Here is a 22,753-nt window from a genome sequence, read left to right as displayed (position 1 = left end):
GAATTCAGCCCTCTGCAAGTTGATAATTTTCATTTCCATCCAACAACATGGTATCTCTTTATTGCTAACACATTACCCAGTCCAAATTACTATAAATGCCCAGCATGATTCCTTTCCCCATACACATCACATGTGTTTTCAGCATAGTTAAACATTAATGCTACCTTCACAGATATAAGTTACCCATGTACTAATGTACCCCAGTGCCAGCATGGGTTTTTAAATGATATGCAAAAGGACTCCCTACTGTCTAAGCTCTTTTTTTTTAAATTTGAAACCAAAAAGGCAGCATTCAGTCCCCATTTTAAACCCACAAACCAGAATTCCACACTACACAAAAAAATCTGTTCCGCTAATTCATATCTTGAATTATATATTTAACATCCAGAGCAAGATTAGCAGTTTCCACAGCAACTTGCAATGCGCTGAGTTTAGCTGTGAAGGAGTCTAGTACACGTGGCTGCACACGAGTGTCTCTAAACACCGGTGATGGACAGAAATCTGAATATTTAGTGTTTAGATAAGTCCACTTCTTACTTGGGCTACTTTGTACCAAACCGCAGCCACAGAAGCCCAAACTTTCCTCCATGGTTTCTTTGATGGCATCTGCAGGGAGCATCCAGCGATGAGCATGAGTCAGATCAATTAAAGAACTCCCACCATCGTGCTCCAGCGCTCGAGCTGCAGACTCCAGAGCACAGCAGAATAGCTCCACACCAAGAAGGTACTCTGTCTGTGAGCACATTAATACCGATGCAGTCTCTGGTACCTCACTCTTGCTCTAAGAAAAAAATATGGCATCATGAAGGCATGTCATTGTGAAAGACACGTGAAATCAATAAAACTGGGGTAAGTGAAGACCAAATACTGGATCTCACCTTGTGTCTAACATAAGCAGCCAAGTTTGTCTCAGTACAGCCACCCCCAACCAAGGCAAATGGTTCCCTTAGAGTGAGCCTCAGTACATGTTCTGCCGTCTGGCACACCACCTTTAGCACAAACACATCAGAAGTGACCCCTTTGTCACATTTACATGACAATAATGGGTATTCCATGACTGTGTTAAAAACGTATATTTTCTGAAGAAATTTGATCTCTCAATGGACGAACACTAAAACATTTACTTTGTGGGAAAATCCATTACTGACTTCTTATTTATTGAACTAACATACAGCAGGAATTGTAAATCTTAGCGATAGGGAGTCTTATGAGTGGAATCTACGTTGTTTCAGGCAATATGTCTCTCCATCCATCATTAACTCCAGAAGCCAACAGTACAGCTTTAACACCCACTTTATCTTACCTTCAGCTCATTTAACATGGTCTGGTTCCTGTGGCAGAGGATCATTGTGCAGATCGCAGACTCCCCAAGAGGGAATAAATGCAGCATTGTCTTGGATCCAAAGTGCTTTATACAGAGATCCCTCGCCTTCCCGTAGGTCTTGGGTGGGATTGTGGTATGTAATGTGGCCACAGGTTGAGCCCCTATTTGTAAAAGGTATGCAAAAAAACAAAAAAAACAAACAAAAAAAACCCCACCATAAATACAACACAAGTATATTCCACTCGGACAGTAGATAGATTATTACAGTAGTGCAGTGAGCTGAATTGAAAAACAAATAAAGCTATTGGTGTTTAACTGGTGCTTGTATGTATGGCATGATTTTGCAGCCCACCTGTCAGCTGAGTAAGTGGCTCCATAAGAGCAATTCCCAGTCTCTCTACCACTATGACACCATGACTCCTGAGATATTGCTGCAAAACTGGGTGGATGACCTTCTGGCACATGAAGAGCTTCACTTCATCATTAATCACCTGTCTGCCAAGCTCCAGAAGTTGACCCAGGATCTGTGAGTCTGTGTCTACATCCGGGTGGGCCTCAATTACTCCATCTCCTAGTTCAGAAATGTCCCCAGCAAGAGACGCACTGAAAAGCACAACACTGAGGGGATTTAAAGGTTTGTCTTCCTCACTCAGGCCATCAGGCATCTCCACCAATAAACCTGGAAGCACTTCAGAGCTTAGCACAGAATGACCTTCTACAGGAACAGTCACTATTCTGCCAAAACTGACTATACCTGGACTGCTGCAGGGAACGGTGAGCAAAAAAGCTTGCACAGCCAGTTTGCTAATGTGAAGCGTCTCGGGCTCTGTTAGTACACATGCGGGTTTGCTGGAGATAACACTGCGAGCTAACGTGATCAAGTTCTGAGTGCTGCAGAAGTCGAGCTTCACTCTACAACCACAGTCTTCTCGTTGAAGGTAGCTGGTACACAGAGCGAGCAGGTAGTTGTTCACTCTGATAGCCACGCTTTCCCTGAGAGCAGACTTTTTGATTTGTTCAATAAGAGAAAGGCATAAGACAGCTGCAAACAAACCGCAGTCGCTGAAGCGAGAGACGTGGTTGAGGATGGAGGTTTTTATGAGATTGATAAAAGGCTGCGAGGAGGAAACGGATGAAAGAAGAACCGAGGAGGCAGAGGTGGTCACGACGTGTCCTCCAATGTTGTTGTGAACTTGTTTCAGTCTACCTGTGGGACCGAAACAAGACGTTAGTATCTGTTTCAGCAGGTGAAGCTTGCTGCAAATATCAGTGTTGTCCAGTGGCATATCAGTGCAAACAGATGGAGATTTCTTGCTGAGTCGAGACATGACCGAAGCACATTTAACATTGTTAAGGTAGACAGTACCAACATACGGCAAATCGGCAGTGATAAGTGTTAGCAATGATAGAATAGTGATGCTCGTAGCATTGCCTGACCAAATTGTGTTTTAAAAGAACGGGGAACAGTTGCAGATTAATTTATTAAATCCAACCAAAACCACCACTACCTTATTGTAGGGTCTAACATTTGATGCCATACATATTTAGATGTAATTTGACAGTGTGTAGTTTGAGAGATTGACAAAGGCGTTGTACAGACACAACTCGTTTCCATGGTAGCAACACAGCGCTTGGCCAAGCTGCGGTCCTACTCGAGAAACCGTCGCTTGCCTCTAGTACCGGCTTTTCATAAGGAATAAACCAACTAAAAGCGAATTTACGAGTCTTTATGTAGAAGAGTAGTTGTGTATCTCTATTATTATTTTTTTATGCAAAAGGCATACAGTGAAACGTCCCACGCACAATGCGCTCAGTTATTGGACTACAAATTGAAGGTGACGTCATCTCCGGTCGCCCGGCTGTTGAAGAATCATTCAAAACTGTTGGCGGTATGAAGTTCTGGTTAACTTTAATATACTTATATGTTTTATGTCTAACGAACTTATATGTTATTATTTTACTTTATTATAACACTTGTTATGTTTTTGTAATTGTTGACGGTGGCCGTTTGTCGTACGAGCGTAACAAATAAAGAAATCTGTCTCTGTTGTCTTCAAAAAATACAGGTAATAGCTGCCCACCGTGCACTTACTCTAGTGAAGCTAACTGAATTCATGAGAATGGCTCCTATCAAACTTGTCATTAAGGTAAGTGAAACGATATACCCAGTACACGAATTCGTGCGGTGCTGCGTTGAATTAACATACTGTATATTATATTTGTTGATGATGAATGAATAAAACGAGGTAGAGAAGGGTGTGTGGATGGAGGACAGTACAGATCAGGAAGTACAGATGATTAGTAAAGAGGAAGTGAGGGCGGCTGTGAAGAAGTTAAAATTATCGTAAGACTCATTTGCGGAATATTTGTAGCAGTATGAGCAGTACTGTTTTAATTACTGGGATACTGCAGACACAGGAAGAAATCTACAAAACAATGTAGGCTTGAAGAGAATGCAGGGTAGGATCCCAAAGGAATAAATGTTGATTATTTTGTTGACAATAGGACATATAGGCTAAACCATACACTAGAACAGGCAAACACCGAACAGGTCTCTGCATTTATGTAATCCACCAAAACCTGTTGAACACGTGCCAATCCTTTGCATTAAGTTTGAGTGAAAAAGAAGAGAATCAGTGGCTTTGTTGAAGGACAGAAATTACAGTTTTACACTGAGGAATTTGTTACTGAAATTAAACAATTTTCTATTTAAATATCTTGAATTAGATGATTGATGCTAGTCTCCTGTCCACATTCCAGTCCACTAGGTGGCAGTAATGCACCTGTAAATTGGTTTGCCAACTTACAGGTGCATTACTGCATTGAAGAAAAAGCTACAAGAGGATGAAGAGTGGAAAAGCAGTTGGTTCAAATGACTTGCCTTTGGCGGCATAGAGATATCTATATGAGATGGAAGCATGTGATAGGATGCCAAGGAAGGAACTGTGTTATTGCACGAGGAAGTTAGAAGTGGCAGAGAAGTATTTGAGGGTAGTATAGAACATATATGAGGACACCAAGATGATAGTGAGGTGTGCAGTATGAGTGACAGATAGGCTCTGCGTGAGCCCATCCTTTTTGCTGTTGTGATGGACAGCTGAAATGAGATCTGGCAGGAGTCTCAGTGAACTGTCATTTTCACAGATGACTGTGATCTTTAGTAAGAGTAGGGAGCAGGTGGAGCCTGGGGAGATGGAGGTGTGTTCAGGAGAGTAGAGGAATGAAACTCATTAGAACCAAGAAAGAATACATGTGTGTGAATAAGAGGGAGATGGGTGAAGATGCAAGGAGTAGAGGTACTGAAGGCACATGAGTTTAAATATCTGGGAACAACCATCCAAAGCAATGCACAATGCAGAAGAGAGGTGAAGAAGAGAGTGCAGGTAGAGTGGAGCAGGTCAGAGGTGATTTGTGGGAAAGGGATAGCAGCAAGACTGAAATGGAAAGTTTACAAGATGGTAGTAAGACCTGCTATGATGTATGGTTTGGAGATGGCATTGACAAAAAGACAGGAGGAGGAGCTGGAGGTAGCAGAATTGAGGAAGTTCACATTGGTACTAATCAGGATGGACAGAATTCGAGATGAGTAGTTTGGAGAAACAGAGGGCCAAGTCTGTGCATGTGTGCAGATGATGGATAGTGGATATGTTGAGGAAATGATGTTTGCTATGGAGCCCCCAGGCAGGATGAAAATAGATATACAGAGAAGATGAATGAATGTGAAGGAAGACATGAAGATGGTTGGTGTGAAAGAGAAAGATGCTAAGGATATGGTGAGATGTAGGCAGATGGTTAGTTGTGGGAGCGCGTAAAGAGATCAGCTGAAATAAGAAGGAGATAATATATATTTGTTAAATTAAAGAACATTGCGCTCCCATGTTCAGCTGCGCAACAGCAGTTGTACCTCAAGGTGCTTTACATAGTATGGTAAAGACAGAGTTTGAAATTCTTATCAACACTCATTTTAAAAGCCTGCATCTCTGATGGTGCATTAATGTCTGTGGGCTTGCCAGCTAACACATCTGGAATACACTCTCATCCAGATGATGATTTTTTCAGGGAAGGCCTTGCATATTTCAGCAATACAATGCTAAAGCATGTACTGGATCTATTACAACAGCATGGCTTCACAGTAGAAGAGTCTCAATGCTGAACTGGTCTGGCTGTATTCCAAACCTTTCACCAGTTAGAAAGATTTGACAGAATGAAAAATAGAAAAAGGAAGACGCAAGACTTTTGAGCAACTAGAATCCTGTATCAGATAAGAATGGGATAATGTTCCTCTCCTAAAAGCTCAGCATCTGACCTCCTCAGTTTACAGATATTTACGTTATTGAAAGAAGAGGACATGCTACGCAGTAGTAAACATGTTGCTGCCATCAAATTCAAAATGACTTTGTTTTTTTCTTGAAATAGTACTACAATTTTCTCAAGTTTAAACATTTGGTATGTTTTCCATGTTCTCTTGTAAATAAAATGGGGAATTATAAGATTGCAGATCATTGAATTCTGCTTTTATTAACATTTTATACAGTGTCCCAGATATTTTGGAATTGGGTCTGTAACTCTAATTGAAGTACATTTGCTGAGAGCTTTCCCAGTAAACTTTGCTCAGGGCTATAAAGCTGTTTATAGCTTATTTCAGCGTCTTGTCAACAAGTACTTGCCATATGTATTTGGGAAATATTTTGCTTCTAAGAAGCTGTTTTGTGTTTTTCACTCACCACAAAATGCATTTTTCTGACGTAAGATGCACACAAGGTACCAAGCGACGTGATGAATATGCTTTCTTTTCAAACGTTTTTAGCCGTCATGATAAACAGCTCTGTGTTTGTGCTACGTCCAAATAGTAGAACAGCTACACAAACTACTTCCAGCAAGTGACATGAGTTTTTATGGTCTGTGCTAAACCTTTGAAAAGCTCTCGTGCAGCCCTGGAAAATATGCAACCCAGCAATACAGCATGTGGTTGTTTTTCTAGCATTTGCTGTATTCCAATTCTGATGTAAGATTTTCTTTTTTCCCGTCTAAGTAGCACTGTATTTGTCCACAAGAGGGCACTACAGATGCATGTTTCAGCTGCTGTTACACCATGTTACCATGTTGTGGTTCATTCTTTAGAAAAAGTTGGAGTTTCTGGTCACCTTTTGGGAATCTCATGCCTTCCCAAGAGCCTTTTGTTAATGGGCACAACCATACGGCGAAGAGGAAACTCATTCTATGAAAAATCCGAGCTGTTCATCCTCAGTCTGTTGCTCTGACAGAAATAATGCACATCAGATGTTTTTGTTAAGTGCAGGGAAAGCCGTTGGTCTCTCTTTTGTTGATGTTTCATTTATTGAGAGTTTTGGATGAGGGGCTGCAGACATTTTCGCTGATCTCTCACATCCTCCGTAATGCCATGTGTGCCTAGCTGACCAGATATTGCGTTCATTCCCTTTTATTTGTTTCATATGCATGCCTGCATACAGGCTACCCCACCACCCCCCTCGGTTGGATGTGGGAGAGTAAAAACGCTGGAGGTTCACGGAAGGTTCCTTCCCACTGGGCACATAATGATACTGTTGTGTTAGTCTGCCTGAGAAAATCCACACAGCCTCTACCATGCTTAACCAGCTAACCGCAACAAGTATGTTAGAAGGGATCAGACCAAACAATAGCATTCAAGGCTCTGCCTATGGCTTCTCTTTTACAAGACATACAGCACTGCCACCATGTTTTCTTAATGACTGAATTAACTTCTTAGAATAATAAAGAGAAAAAAATCTCCTGGTTTCTGTTTTCACAGATGTTGCTGATTGTGTTTGCCATCTTGCACAGAGAATAAGGTTTATCTGAGAAATTATGATTTTTATGTTCTTGGATTCATTGGGCCATGTTCAGTAGGTTGTTCGGGGTGTTTTATGGTCCTTTCTACTGGGATGTTTTCAAAGCAGCTCCCTCCGTGGTCTGTGGAACTGCAGGAGGTGTTGGTATGCTCCTTCTTAAATAGGCTTAGACCATATAGTGACCTGCCACTTCTCAGACCTCCCGAAAAGGCCCTGTGGGCTAAAAGGCTGATCCACTCAAGTGCATGCTGTGTCTGCCAGGACATTATTGCTACAGAGCCCTGCAATCTGCCTTCTATTAAGAGCATACACCACCAACTTTTTACCCATCTAATGTAGTAAGTTGAGACAGACCAAAGTGTTTTTTTAAGGAATAAAAGATCTGAGTTATCACAGAGCAGTTTAATGTCAGAGGTTTATGTGCTGTTTAGTGTTATTGTTGGTCTGGAGATGAGCTCATAACAGACCACACATCGCGGCTCTGAACAAAAATTATTGCATTTTCTTCTTGGAAACATTTTTGACACTTTCCATTTTCAAAAAGAGAAAGTGACAAGGATAAAAAAAAAGAGGAAAAAAACGCTTTCATCTCAAAACTGGCCTACATTGCAGTACAGAAATCACATCTCCTAATGAGGCAAAATGCTTCTCAGCTTGCTATTTCTGTCTATCTACCAATTTCTCAGGGATGTGTCTGCCTACACTTTGTTTGCCGAGTGTTACCTGGAGATATTCTTGTCTGTTCTTGCTGCTGGAATTCCTCTCCTGGGTTGTGTCTCTTTTTATCATCAAATAAAGGAAACTCAGGTGTGCTAACATTCATCCAGAGTGAAGGGAGGCTTGCATACAAAACACTTTGGTGCACTGTTTGTAAATAACATTTGCATTTGGGAATAATCAAGTTTCAAATGTTAATGTTAAGTAGCCAGTGGTTTGAAAAACTGGAAAACAGTTTTTTTGTGTGTTTTTTGCTTTTTTTTACAAGGGGAAACCCAGGTGACTCACAGCACAAAGAGAGCTGGGAATGAGAAAAATAAAGCCAAAGTTGTCACACCCACATATCTAAAGAGTTCCCCAGGGTGCTTTGCAGACTTGCAGAAAGAGTCAGAAAAAGAGAGAGAGAGAGACAAAGGGAGAGTTGGGATAGATGCAAGTTTTATTGAGTGAGACCGCATCTGCTGCCCCTTCTCTCCCAATGTAAACATCTGCGGCTGGTTAGTGTTAGCCTCTGAGCTAAGTGCAGTCTGAGAAGGTCTGGTTCTTACACTGCGATAGCAATGGCAAAGGGCAGCGAGGTGGGGAGGCGGGTGAAGCTGGGCTCCGTGCCCAAGTTTGAGCAGCGCAGGCAGGAGGTTTGGAGAGCTGGGTCTGGGAGAGAGATAAGGGAAGGTAACGAGTGTTTTGGGAACTGAGTGTGACATAGACCAGAGCTCTGCAAACGAGAGAAAGTAAAAGAGTCATCGGGATGTGTTTATTTACAGGCAGAAAATAGAGAGGACCTTTCTTGTGTTGTGCTGTGGGCTGTGGGCAGGTTTAGTGTCTGCTTTTTTGGATTTTATTTCTCTTGGTTAACCTTTTTTTTCCCCCACGCAAGTTATCGGTTCAGAAGCAGGGAGACTTGGGATAGAGAAGCTGAGCCTTAGCCTGCAGGAAGACTCGGTCCTATCTATTCAATATGTGACAGCAGACCACAAAAGATTGCACAATAAAGGATTTGGGATTAAGTAGCGCTTCTTGCCGCCTCTCGTTCAGCCTTCAGCCTCTGTTCATAACTCTAAAGCCCGAGCAAAGCAGAGAACAAAGCGGTGCTGGCCCACTTTAGTATGTATGAAAAGAGTAACTTCCTCTTGAACTTGGCCCTTTATCAAACTGTTCCTTTCCAACAACAGTGGCAGAAGCTCTGAGTATTTCCTTAAATGTGTCACAACGTAAAATAGCTCTTCAGTTTCTCAGTGAATATGTCACATTTAATGAAACCCTTAGGGTCCTGAGTATGACATGGTAGAAACTGTCACAGAAAGAATAAAATATGGAGTTTTTACTGATGGGGTGATGCAAAATTTTCTGTTGCCTTTTTACTGTGTTTTCTAAAAAACAAAAGAGAGAGAGAGAGAAAACTTGTGGTTTCATCGCTGCATCTAAAAAGTATACTACTCCTTGCGAAGATCTCACTTTAAAAAGACCAATAAATAAACATACACGAAGGTTATGGTTCGTGGCATAGTTCAGCCAAGAGATGCACTGGTCACTCTTTGTGCTGGGAGTTGACAAATTTAGGCCACATGATGTGATTGTACTCAGAGCCTTTGTGCAAAATTAAATTAAATGCCAAATTCTGCTGCTATTTTGTCTTGTCTGCGATATTCAACATAAATGTCCCTTGTAAAAAGCTCTAGTAGCTGTAGTGCCCAAGCAGCACAGCGTTGGCCAAGATATCAATACTTTTGCAGGTAATTTGTCTCTCTACCAAACTGGCACTTTTGCTGGGCAAATTAATTGGTTTCTCATTAGGGTGATTGCATTAGTTTGCATTCCTGACAAAATCCCCCGTTTCCGAGAATCTGGCAGAATCACATGCTGTTTTTGTATAAGGGCAGACCAGTGTTTATCATTAACTTCCAATTCCCAGTCGAGCCTTGTCTGCTGTTCTAATGTGATAAAAAGAAGTTAGTCTAAAGCTTGATACTTGTCTGGCTTGCAGCCCAAAGGACACTCACTCAGAAGCACAGAAACCACGTCAGGGGATTTACAATGCTGTGCTTTTCTATAACGATCTCCCTCTGAACCCTTTACTGATTGCATATTTTTAGCAAATTAATGTGACATCACACTTTTTTGTGATTGCAAAAAAGTTTGCATGATATTTTGTCCTTTCTGATGTCAACACAGCTGAGCAGGCAGATAACCGCTGGTCAGGTTCAGTCTCTGCCAGCACACATGAGATTGTGTGATTTTGAGCCATCTAATTCAATGATTGTAAGATTTTGAGAAAACAGAAAAAGTGCACAAGTCCAGTAGCCACAAAAATGTTGATAAGTGTCAACTGAACATTTGTCTTGCACATTGTCAGTAAAAACTAAAGATCATAAGGATCAAAGGGTGGTTAGACTGGATAATCTGGTAACTTGTACGCAGTGAAAAGAGTTAAGTCTTAGAAGTCGGGAACCAGTATACCAAAAAATCCAGTCTGCATGTGTCATCTCCACTAGCTGGTCTCTGTGTTTTGATTGACAGGGTCTGACCCTCTGTTGCTAGGTTTTCCCACACATGGGTATTTGTAGGAGGCCACCAGTCATTGGTGCGCAACTGTGAGACAAAGGTCAAAAGATGAAGAGAATGCTGATCTTTAGGGACGAGCTGATACTGACAGGCAACATGCACACAATTTAAACATGAGGAGCGGGCATTAAATGGGGCTCCGTTCTGGTCCATGGGGTTCATTTCTTTGTGCATGCATGCTATTGTATAAGAACCTTTCAGTATTTTTTGCACACTCTGTTTTTATTTTTTAAACAGTTTTCCATTTGTAAATGTATTTTAACATTTAGACTTGCATTTTAACATGAATTGGCATGCATTAATGCTGTAGGGCTGCACATACTCAATACTACAAGACATGTCTGAGATTAAAACCAACTAGAAAGATTCACTTATCAGTCATGTGGGGGCACCCTCTGCACTCGTTTAGCTGTGGAAATAAGAAAGCAGATTCACTTCAGTTATTATAATACAGAAAGAACGAGAGAGGATAATGCTCTCAAGGGGAAAATAATGCAGAGTATTTGGCAGGCTGATTTGCTCACATGTAGCCTTTAATAACATTTGATGAAAGGTTCACAGCCAAGCTTTACTTTTACCAGTTGAGAAACAATGCAGTACTTTAATGAGCAAGCTAAGCTAATCTTAACTAACAAAAGAAAGCGACAACTGGAAAAAGTTTGGAGGTGGGAAGTGTACATTTGTGTCCAGAGTTAGAACATTAGTAGACGGTTATACCCCTGTGGGATGAGGTCTCTCACGTCATGCTGAGAGCATGCTGGATTGTAGAGTTTAGTCATCTTGTCTATAATACTATGCTTTAACACTAGCCCAGAGGATGTGCCTGCTTAAAAACAAAGCTTTCAGTGTGCACCAGTTTCCCCTGTTACTGAATGATCCAGTGATCCTTCTCCTCTTGTTACACACTCTTCAAGTTCCACAATGTGATCCTCAGGTCAGTGTCTGGTTTTGGCTTTTCGTGACCTTAGTGTTTTTGCACCGTCATTCTCATGAATGCTTTTTGCCGCATTATCACTCTGGGTTTTAGTACTCGCTGCTCCACTGTGTCATGTTGTGGGTGGTCTCAGTCCATCCATTACTTCCTTGACCATGGAGAGGCTAAGTTCACACGAGACTCACATCCATTTGCTCTCTGCAGAGGGCAGCTTTTGCACTCATGTGTAAACCATAATCAGGCTAGCTTGAGAAAGATGTAACAGCAACTTAAACAGCAGCGGCACTTTTGGCCTCCTTGTTCCTTATTGCTTATTGTCACAAGGACATAGTGATTCAGGAATCCACCCTGCTGCTCTTTTCCTTTCTTTCTGCAACACACACACAAAAACAAGGTTTTATTACCTCTCTGATACAAACTGGGATAATAATCCTCATTTTTATGGTACATCTTTAGATTTTCCTGTAGCTTACTGTGTCCTCAGGCACTGTATTGCAGATATAATTTACGCTGAGTGAGGGGAAATATGAGGAGACAAACGGGGCCATACTTTTTGTAAAGAGATTGGTAGGGAGATGGCTAGACAGAGAAAAAGGAGGGAGCGGACTGCTGTGAGAGGCCTGGGGTGATGTTTGAGGACACAGGGGGTCATTGTGGTTTGTCTCGCTGTCAATCACCCGCACTTTGATTCCCTTTGTTGCCTGTGAGCTCAATGCCCCTCAGCAACCTGTGGCTATCCTTCCTCTTTGTGTTACAGTGTGGGAACTATGCTGTGCTGGTGGATCTCCACGTTCTATCCCTGGGCGGCCAAGAGGACACTAGCTGGTTCACTACGAGCCACATCGAGGTACAGACACGGGGAGATGGGCGTGGCTGTTATTAAGTGTGAAAGGGAATACATGGCGTCTTTCCTGCTGGAGACCTTTTCAAAAGGCAGAAGCAGCGTAGAATCTAAAATGACTCTGAGCCTCGTCTATTTTCATTGTTGGAGAACTGTTCCCATCTCCCTCTCAGCCACATGTGGAATTTCAGTAATCATCTTTGCCTCATCTGAACTTTAAACTTTACTTGTTACGCCAAATCAAATTTTGTGTTCTCTTACCAATTCAACATATGTTTACTTTACATACATTAAATATGTGTTTTTAGGAGGTTACAACCCTGGTTCAAGATTCTGTGGACCAGAGGGTTAAGCAGTATACCGAGTTCCTCCACAATAGAAGACAGCCCAAACAGAAGAAGGAGCTGGCATCAGCTTCAGCCTTTTCTGTGGAAGGTAAAACCCCATTATCCCGACCCTCGTTATACTGGATTGTTTTCTCTAGCGGCAAATATTCCAGTGTTTATCAGTTTATATAATTTAGTGCTTTAAAATCCATTATTTAGCACAACACTGTGTTTTTCAGTTGTTTTCCTCCAGCACTGGTTTTAATTGTCATGTGCCAGTTGTATTTATTCTGTTTTGAAATCATTGTTGCTCATTCTAATGACGTCATCTACGTCTTCCCTTTCCTTCTCCTAGGCATGTCTGTCGTTAATTCTTGGATAAGTAAAATGGTTTACTTTGGCTGTGAACGCAGTACCATACTTACACACACAAAGCAGACTGTTGAAGTCTGTACGCACAATGCAAATTGGGTTACAAAACAAAGTTACAGGAAAGGATTTCACGGCTACCTTGTTGAGTGGGTGAAAAGACAACAGAACTAGTTGGGACATGGTGGCTCCCTACGCCCAGGGTGTGACCTGTAAAGGCAAGAGCTGATAGGAGTTTTTATATTGTGTTGTGGTGTTTGACTTGGCAGGTCTCAGGTGCATTTGTATGCGCAAGACGCATGTTCATTAAAACTTCTAACGTTTATTATCATTCTGTTTAATGCGCCACTGGGTAGTCTGAGTTTATCTGCGCCTGTAGTTAAACGATAACATCAAAAACCAGCTGCTGTGACACAAAAAAGTATGTACAGTAAATATCAATAAATTATGCACAAATTTACATAAGTCGATTCGGTTTGTCCCTGTTTATGCAGAAAAGATACATTCCCCCAGCCATCCACATGCATGCCTTTGAAGCACTATAAACCTATAAAGCATCAGAGGAACCTCCAGCTGTGTGGTGTAAGACAGACAGGTTTTGTCACAGGTAGCAGTTAAGGGCAGTTAAACTGGGCTCTCTCAGCGGGGCAAGCCTGACTGTTAGAGTGGGATTACAGGGCAGTCGGCCCCATAAAGTTTCTCCTGCGGCTGTAGCTCTGCCTCTCACGCTACCTCCCACACACACACCCACACGCACACTTAGTCCTACCACCTTTTCGTAGTTTTCACACGTTGTGTATATGTACTCATTTTTCAACTTTCTGTCCATATAGTCCCGATATAGTACGACAGTGCGTGCACACAGGTGCTCATATGCATCAGAGAGAGTGTGAATCAGAAGTTGTACAGTGTGTTTGAGACACATATCCTCCCCCTGGGTTAGGTGTGAACAGGCTGACAGTGTAAGGTTACTGAAAAGCCTGACTCATATTTCCCATGACAGACTGACGAGAGACAGACATGTCTAATGATGGTGATCGTAGACTAAGGCTCCACGTGCGCGCGCACACACACACACACACCCCAAATGGTTGTGCACAGTTTAGAGTGTGAACAAGGGGACTATCAGTATTTCAGCAGTGAAATATGCATGTAAAAATGATTAAGCTCCTTGCAGCTTCACCACAAAGAATGTAACCAGTGGAACATGACTCCATAGCATATCAGAGAATTTTCCCCTCTTACAACATGAAAAGGTATAGTGCCTCAAACAGGCCTACACAGTTCATGTTCTCTAGTCCTATTAAAGGTCTTAAGTGAGTGTAATGACATTCTTGGGCTTTTCATTGTCCCAAGTGAGGGAGGTGGCTGAGCAGTAAAGACTGAGGCTGTGACTGTGAGAAGTGAGCATGCAAGCAGGAGCCATAAAAAAGGGGAGGACAGACTATAGGCTTAGGGAGGGAAACCCAGCAAACCACAGGAGGGTATTAAGTATTGATGGTATCCATTCAGCAGTGGAGGTAGATATTAATCTTTCAGACTGTTGGAGAGATTGTTCTTTGTTTTAGCAGAGGACCTGTTTGCATCTGTTTGTTTTATGTTTGATGGCAGGATGGTCCTGGATATCAAGGGGTGAGCCACATGCGATGAAACATGTGCACGTGCATGTAGTTGCATATAGAGAAAGGTGTCAGGCAGGATAGTACTGATGTCTACGCCAAGAATAGGCAGATGGACCGTTGCGCTATGTGTGGGATGGTGCGGGAGGGGGCTTGTGGGTCTTGTGTGAGGCGGCGTTTGAGCTGGTGCCAGTGTAAAATCACAGGGACTTCCGCCAACAGACAGCAGTAAGAACGGCGTAACAGTCTCAGCTGTTGGCACTTCAAATGAGCCATCAACAGCTTTTAGCATTCCAAGACTCCTCAGCACAAGTGTCTGTATCGGACTTCTTTCTGTGAGTTATGGTATTTATGTATGTACGCTGTGCTGAATGCATATGTGTGTGTATAGCACCCAGTGAACAAGTCAGAGAGCGGCTTATCTCATGTCTTCTGTCAACATAAATCTAAGCCATTTCTACAAATCTCAGCTGCAGAAGCCAATTCCAACTGTCGGCTCCCCACCCCTCTCGTTTTTTTTATACAGGCTACTTGAGACTTCGTGATTAGCTCACAGTGATGTGATTTATTTATGTTTTTAGAGAGATGAACAGAGGGAACTTTTCCCACCAAGCATTTTGGCTCTGGACTTGCAGAATGGACATGGTAGACTTTAAAAGTCCAGGGAAGGGGAGCATGAGTAAGGCCTCATGCATTCTCACTGGTAGACCGTGTTCAACACACCCACATTTCTCATAGTAATTACAAAATGAAAATCGGTGCATAATATGTTCTGTGTTTTGAATGACATTTTTGTCATTCAAAATGTTATTCGAGTAAAGAAGCTACAACAAAGACTATCCACAATAACATTCATGAAAATTCATGACAGATGCTAATACCTTGATCATCATGCTGTCTAAAAACATACAGACTTGGAAAAACATACAGACTGTCTAAAAGATTGCCATACACCACCTACTGTATTTCCTTTTCCTTTACCGGATTAAATATGATCCTGCACTTTCTTGCCTCATATTGTTTCCACTCAAGAGAATATTGATTTTGTAGACCATAATAGCAATATGTATGTGTCTATGGGTATAGTGTAAACTGAGAAGTCCCATTTTACATGGGTTTAGTTAACGTGCCATTTCAACTTCCCAAAGTACATTGCCAGATGTCTTTTGTCTACCATTGGTATTGAAATAGGCACACTGATCTGCCTATGTGAGGCAGAGCTCAGGTGTGGTTTAACCTGGCATTTGGAGTCCTGCTACCAGTCGGAGGACTTAGAGGCACTGTGGCAAAATGGTACCTAGAGTCAGTTTGAACCCATGAGCTGGTTCCTTCTTCCTCTCCCTGCACAGGTGCCAGGGCTTAGAGGGAGGGAACACCTGCCAGCCTGTTTCCCCATGGCCACGGCAGGCTGGAGAGGCATTTTCCCAGGCTCCCCAGATGAATGGTCACTAATAGCCGTGGGAGAGGGCTTTGCGAGTGCTGCACAGTGTACCACTGACTCCTTTTGGCAGGCCTATGAAGGGGGCTTAAGGCAGCCTGGACACGGCCAATGCAGGAAAAGCACAAGTGTTGCTGGATAGCTTTACTGCTGGAGAATGTGTTTACGAATGACCATCTCCCTTCCAATAAAGACTGCGGAGGATGTTCAGGGACAAGAAGGGAGATGGCTCACTTTTACTCAGCTCTGATTTAACTGTTGTTTGACTTAACCATGCATTTCAAGATCTACAGCCCAACAGTGAGTTTCTAATTAGGATAGGATTGTAGTAGCATATGACATTTTCTGTGCAGATATACAAAGCAGTGCACGTGTTGCTTGGGATCATTTTGAAGAGTGTTCGGCCTGGATGCAAACCTTTCTGCTTAGTACTGTGATGCTTCTTTTGAGGCAGACTTTTTATCAAATGTCATTAAGTGGTGACGGTCTGATTTAACACACTTTGTTGGTTTGTAATGTAACGTCAGCTATTATTATTTATATTAGCAACTATTATGTGGGAACTCGTCTGTAAATAGGGAAGCATGCCTGTGTGGTTTAGTTACCTGCCCTGCTCTATGTTACTGGGCGTGAGGCAGGCTGGGATTAAGGCAAGAGGGAAACGGAGACCTGTGACAGGAACAAAGGAATTCCAAGGCCTAGGCTGGAAATGGATCCTGATCAGAGTAGCCGCTCCATCCAGCCCACCTCTCTCTCTGCTTGCTCTCCCTCCCTTGGCCCCTGCCAGGCAAGCCCCTTCCCCATGGTGCTTTGTGGTGTTGCTGTGGCTCTTTAAATCCTTTCTCTAAGCCTCTAGCCTTACTCAGCAGCAACACATAGGACAGTCCGACTCCATTGTTAACCCCACTACCTATTATTTCTCACAAACACGCACACTTCTCTTATTTGTCTTTCTTTTTTCCCCCTTACATTTTATGCATTTATATTTATTATCGCCTCTTCTCTGCCTTCCATGTCTGCACTTCTCTGCTCTCCTAATGCTGTCTTTTTATGTTTTCCCACTTTCCCTGCTTCACTTTCTCCACAGGGTCAGCTGTAGTCTCTTAGGACACAACCGCAATCCCCACCATAGCTGTCACACCACACTCTTTTCCCATATAATTAGGGCCTGAGTCTTAGCCTGAGCATGGATCACATTCATGTGACTGTTCCCTTTTACCACAATCTGGTGTGGGAGACGGAACACACACACACACACTCTGTTGAACTCATGCTAAGTGTTCAGCCTGACCAGAATGCCTTGTTGCAGGCATTACTAAAACATGTCAGAGAACAGCAGTTTCGTGCCCTTTCACTTTGGAAGAAATGGGCTTATGTCACGTGCTTTTGAGTTTTGTTTTTTTTGTTGTTGTTTTTTCCATGGACAGGTGTTGTTATAGTAGTTTGCCTAATGCACTGTGTTTTGTCAACACTGGTGAGGTCATAATTGAAAACAATATTGCATTACACTTTCAAATTGTACATAAAGTAACAGTTTCTAGTTAATCCACAATCACTTAAATTGCAGCAGTATAACTTTAACATTTACATAAAACAGCATATCATGACAAATTTCTAGATTATGACTAGATCTTTGAACTTTAGCGTAACACGCTTGCATTTTTACGCAACAAATTCCAAGTAATGTGTATATCTACTACCCACAAGTCATAGGCCGCTCTTAAACGTTTCCCCTTGTTGCACAAGTGGAGTTGCAGCAATGCATTACCTTGTAATACACTACCTCCAACACAGGTTATCAGAAAAGCCTGCCGACAATGGCTTTAACAAAAGCAAATACAGTGGATAGTGCACGCTGACCATTTCCAGTTCATGTAGTGTTACATCATTTAACTATTTACAACAGATTATAATAAGATTCAGACCTAGTCAGAGGAAAACAGTTTTGTTTTTTCACTCACTCACTTTGTACCTTCCTGTTATCAATAAACAGTGGTAGACATTCCAGGTAGGAGAGGCTTCTTTCAATGAGACTTCAGCCCTGGTTTTAAAGAGTGAACACTTTGCATAACTCAAAGCCCCAAAATGCACTTATTTTATTTAAATGCAGATTAAGCAGATTGCTCCGTTTGACTGCACTTTGGGAAATTTGTAACCTCGCGAGCTACTTAAGATATAATGATGATTGAACACGACATTTTGTATTGTGACTTCATGTCTCTCATCAGATTATGTTCCTGAAAAATATATTTTTCCCTTTGGTAATTGTTCTGCACTTCAGAATGCTCCCCACCACTTTTATTCACATGCTGCATTATGGGTTGGCCTGAGCTACCATGCTGCGGCGTATTTTGTAACTGCGATGAAGGGGTCACCCAAATGTTAAATTGAACACTCATGTGCAAATATTGTTTCAGGTGGAAGTTGTGCGGGATGATAAGGCACAGTTCTCTGCTACGGCCGTAGTTACAGTTACACACACACAGAGTGATGTCCAGGAAAGCCCCCACTTACATATGGGTAACTTCCTCATGCGCTCTCATCCCTCACAACTCCACCCCACTCTCGCGCACTAAGCCTCGACTCTCCACCCACACTTGAGGACAGAGGGAGGGGGTCTACATCAAAGAAGAGATGTCAGGAGATCAGGATTCTCAGGCACTGGTGTCTGAGTGTCCTGCTGGTTCAACTCCTGTTCGTAAAGAGGTTTCGTGGGAATTACAGTTCTCCCAACATGCAGTCATTAGTTTTACATGCACACTAAGAATATGTTAATGAGAGAAATTAGGTTAGAGAAGGAAATCGGTGCCTTTGCAACCACTGCAGTAATCAGATTTTTGTTTTTGAGGCAGTGCAGGCATAATTTAAACATATAATACTGTGGCCTGTAGAATTCTGTTCATTTTGAGTTGAAACAGTTAAACTGACTGACTAAGTAGCTCTTTCCCCCCCCCCCAAGAGCCTGAATTTGACATAAAATCTTTGTTAAACTGTGGAAATTGGTTTCAAGGATGCATCCAAGTTTTGGATAATCAAGTAACTTAAGAGTCTGTAAACACAGAGAGAAAAAACTGAAGTTTTCCTCGTCACCACAGGACAGGCTGCTAGAAATGCCGATGGTAAGACCAAGTATGCTGTGTTTTCTATGGGTGTTTTAATGATCTCCTCAGGATATGACTGAAGTTAATGAAGTCTTTTCCATGGGTGCTTACCTTTGACCCTGGTCTGAATGCCTCTCACTCCTGTCTGGTCCATTTTACAGTCCTACTCACTCTGGGCGCCTTCTGGTTTGTTGACTTTTCTTTCCTCTCATTGTTTTCCCAGGAAGTGGTGAAAACTGCACTGTGTGTGTATGTGTGTTTCGAAAGTATAGCACTCTAGCATTGGTCTTTCTTCTGCAGTTGTTCTGCGGTATGTTACAAGATGGCAGAAGTCTCTCCAAACAAGAGGTTAAAATATTATCTACCACATTTCTAAAAACATGGCATACTAGCTTTTTTATTGTTTGATTTGACCTGTCATAATATTGTTGTGCATTGGATTTCAAAACAATTAAGCAAGGCCATCTTCTTTTTAAGGAAGTACAAATGAAACCTTTTAAAGTCTCTGCTCTGCAGATTTGAGTATTGCACCACTGTGGGCCACAGTTGCCGCAAAAAGGGGCCACTTATTCCCAGAGGAGGGACCAGCAAACTGTTTGTGAGAGAGAAACATGAATGTAAGCTTAGCACGAGAGAACCTGGGCAGAGGGCCAAGAGCAACTCTGCGCTGCGCAGGACGTTTCAACATTGGAGCAACAGCTGATGTCTCGGGCCGCGGCATTGCACTGGTTCCCAACTCCATGTCCAGACATCCCTGTCAAGTTTGTCCTGGGAATTGGCAAGCTCAACTCACCAAGGGAAAGCAGTGAGAACAGTTGTACAGCTAGACAAGCGGCTAAGAGGGCTAAATCAGAGCCTCCAAAAACAAAGAGTCATGAAAGTGCAAAGAAAGATGCTTGCTTCCTGGTTCCTCATGGACTAAGAGCAGTCAGAGAAAACAAAACGGAGATACAGATCAGCATTCCACAGTGGGTGATAAATGATTTGCTCCTTTGCTATTTAGGGAAAAACACAATATTAGATTTTGTTCCTGATAAAGAAATTCTGCTGTTAAATACAGACATGCTCAACATACCCAATCTGTGTGTTAATGCAATTTCCCATTGGGATTAATGGCAATCTATTTAAAGACTGTTGACTTATCCGTTATTATTACATTACATACCTTATGTGCACCAGACTCTAAAGGAACAGTCTTATAAGGCTGGAAACTCTAAAGACAATTTAGTGAGAGTACTATCAGTACCATATGTACTCCTACATTAAAGCTAACACCAGCACGGAGGTCCTCCTTCAAAGAGATGTGCACCAAGTATAGTGTAGTCAGTAGGAAGGACAGTGACTTTTTTAAAAAATTTATTTCGGCTCTGTACTCATGCGCATTGTATCTAAACCAAAAAGACGGCTAGAGCTTAAAGTACAGCAAGCCACGTTAAAGGAATAGTAAATAATTTTCTTAGGTTATTTGATAGGAAAAAAAAATTCTTTCAAACTATTTATGCCCATTTAACATTTATACATGCATATTTTCATCATCTCTTTCTCATTATGTCTCCTCACCTCAAGCCTCATCTCCTGAAGTCAGGGCTCCAACACACAAAAAAGTGTGTTAGCATGGTAACAGTACCATGCTAATTTGTGTGGCTAATACATTTTAGGCATCATTAACTGTAAAGGCTTTGCTACCAAATTATCTGCTTGTCATTATGGATAAGTGGATGTAATCCCGTATAGCTCGATGTTGGCAATTGAACATTATAATCACTGTTTTCTTGCAGACCTACTGTGATGGGGGCACATAGCCAGTAAAACAAATCATTATTATACATGCTGAGTGTGCTGCATTTCCAGAACTGCAAGCTCTCGGCTGATAAAACAATTAGTACAATTCTTTTTTTTATAAATAAACATGGTCTTATGGGTCTTTTAGGAAGGAGCTTTTTGCTGCAAAGAAGCAGAGTTTAATGCCAGCCTGCGCAACCTAGATAGAGCTGTACAGATTCTATTCACTGACAAAGAGACAACTGGGTTGGTCCCAAGACATTAGTCATCCACTGATGGCTTGTGTAAAAAATCATTTGGCCTGAGGAGCAAGAGTTTTGTACAGAAATAAAGGCTATGGTAAGCTGAGCTTCTTTCATCACCCCAAAGAAACATTTTAGTTTCACACAATTAATATTATGTAACTTTTGAAAACAAATAATGTGATGTAATGTGTAAGAAAATATTTAACCAATATGCAGTTTGAGTGAAGAAATAGCTCTTTACAGATCTCACAAATGTCACTACTAAAAGTCACCCTGCAGTTGTGCCCGTTAGATATTTGGGTTTTGTTCTCTTGCAGAGAGATTCTGTTGAATGTTCACAAATCATAGTTACGATGCTAAACATTTTCCAAAACAAAATTTGGTAAGGCTCAATTTATACTAATACATTTGATGGTAAAAAGCATTCCTGAAGGTGAAATTGAAAAGATTGTAGCCTATGGGTAACAATTTCCCCTGATTGTCATTAAAATACTGATTGTAATTGCTTAGTATCACAGTAACTCATAGTAACACACGTCCAGTTTCAAAGGCTCTGTGATGAAGTTCACGATTGATGGATTTTAGTCTATATTTATAATGTCAGACTGATTTGATTTGTGTTTCATAATCTATGTTGGTATTGTCTTTTCTAATGATGAATATTATTCTTGATGTGCTGACTCTAGTTGCTAATTATACCGCAGGCACCAACAGAAAGAAACCAGACATGATGCTATCAATCACTGGGTAGTAAACTTAAGAATATACAATAATATCTTGAAGTGTTGACACTGTTTTTGTAGTTTTGCCTCTGTTCACCACCAGATTGGATTCTAATTTAAACAATTAAGATGTGATTGAAGTGGAGACTTTCAGATTTAATTCAGGGGATTTAACAAAGGTATTGCATTAACTGTCTTTTAGTCTGGACCTGTTGTTCTTGAGTGTAATGGGTGGTTTGCACCTTGTTGTAAATGCTCTGTAGTTTCACTCATAAAGCCATTGCTTGATCGTGGACTTTAACAGTGATACACCTTCTTTTTTAAATTTTGTAAAGGGTTTGTCATGAAATAATGCACCAACAGGCTTCACAGACATGGGCATGAAACTAGTTGTAGTTTATTATTTGAAGTAGACTTGTCCAAGTTGTTCCAAGTTTTCTTGATGGGTGACCGTTAGTGTCACTACTGGCAGATTTAAAAAGACTTCCAAAACAGCAGCTTTTCAGAAATCTAGACAGCCTCATTTTTAGCCTGATGACAGTGCACATTTGAGATTATCCAGGGACTTCTGAAAGAGCCTTAAGTGCAAGAGGTCATGATTTTCTCAAACTTAGGAAGACATGTAATCCTTTAATTGAAGCGGGAAAAAAAAAAAAACAACCCAAACCCAGACAGTTTGCAGAAAATGTTTTTTTTATATGTCCACACATGAGAGAGAATGTCAAATAAGAAATAATAGGAAGGTGGTGTTAAAGTTTCACATTCACTTTCTTATGAGGACAAAAAGGGTACGAAGAAGATATCAAAGGATGAACTGGCTTGGTCAGCTTCCCAGCACTGTGTGTCTGTTTGCAAAGAACAACTGCATAGCGTGTTAGCCAGGCCCTTGCTTTTAGTCAACAAATTCCTGCCAGATTAGGCAACAAGCTGCTGTTTCTGCACAGC

General features: G+C 41.6%; 2 protein-coding genes across 2 annotated transcripts in view; one reads left to right on the top strand and one right to left on the bottom strand.

The window, feature by feature from the left end:
- Window positions 1–19: 19 nt before the first annotated feature.
- On the bottom strand, window positions 20–2,810 carry mkks (MKKS centrosomal shuttling protein). The gene is made up of 4 exons (XM_085428559.1): window positions 1,677–2,810; window positions 1,304–1,485; window positions 879–989; window positions 20–781 (listed from the first exon to the last, which is right to left on the bottom strand). The coding sequence occupies exons 1-4, from the start codon at window positions 2,650–2,652 to the stop codon at window positions 353–355; spliced, it is 1,698 nt and encodes a 565-aa protein (XP_085284685.1). The 5' UTR covers window positions 2,653–2,810; the 3' UTR covers window positions 20–352.
- Window positions 2,811–2,947: 137 nt separating this feature from the next.
- The window catches only part of slx4ip (SLX4 interacting protein), a 33,406-nt gene continuing 13,600 nt past the window's right edge, over window positions 2,948–22,753 (top strand). The window contains exons 1-4 of the mRNA XM_085428560.1: window positions 2,948–3,213; window positions 3,391–3,471; window positions 12,123–12,212; window positions 12,515–12,641. Of these exons, the coding sequence (XP_085284686.1) occupies window positions 3,094–3,213; window positions 3,391–3,471; window positions 12,123–12,212; window positions 12,515–12,641 (418 nt within the window). The 5' untranslated portion in view covers window positions 2,948–3,093. The remainder of the gene's footprint in view (window positions 3,214–3,390; window positions 3,472–12,122; window positions 12,213–12,514; window positions 12,642–22,753) is intronic.

This window comes from Rhamphochromis longiceps, linkage group LG13 (genome assembly GCF_057381845.1).
Source record: "Rhamphochromis longiceps isolate RC_006_pf linkage group LG13, R_longiceps_female_GT1.1, whole genome shotgun sequence".
Taxonomy (NCBI): Eukaryota; Metazoa; Chordata; class Actinopteri; order Cichliformes; family Cichlidae; genus Rhamphochromis; species Rhamphochromis longiceps.
This window is presented reverse-complemented; position numbering and strand designations above follow the sequence as displayed.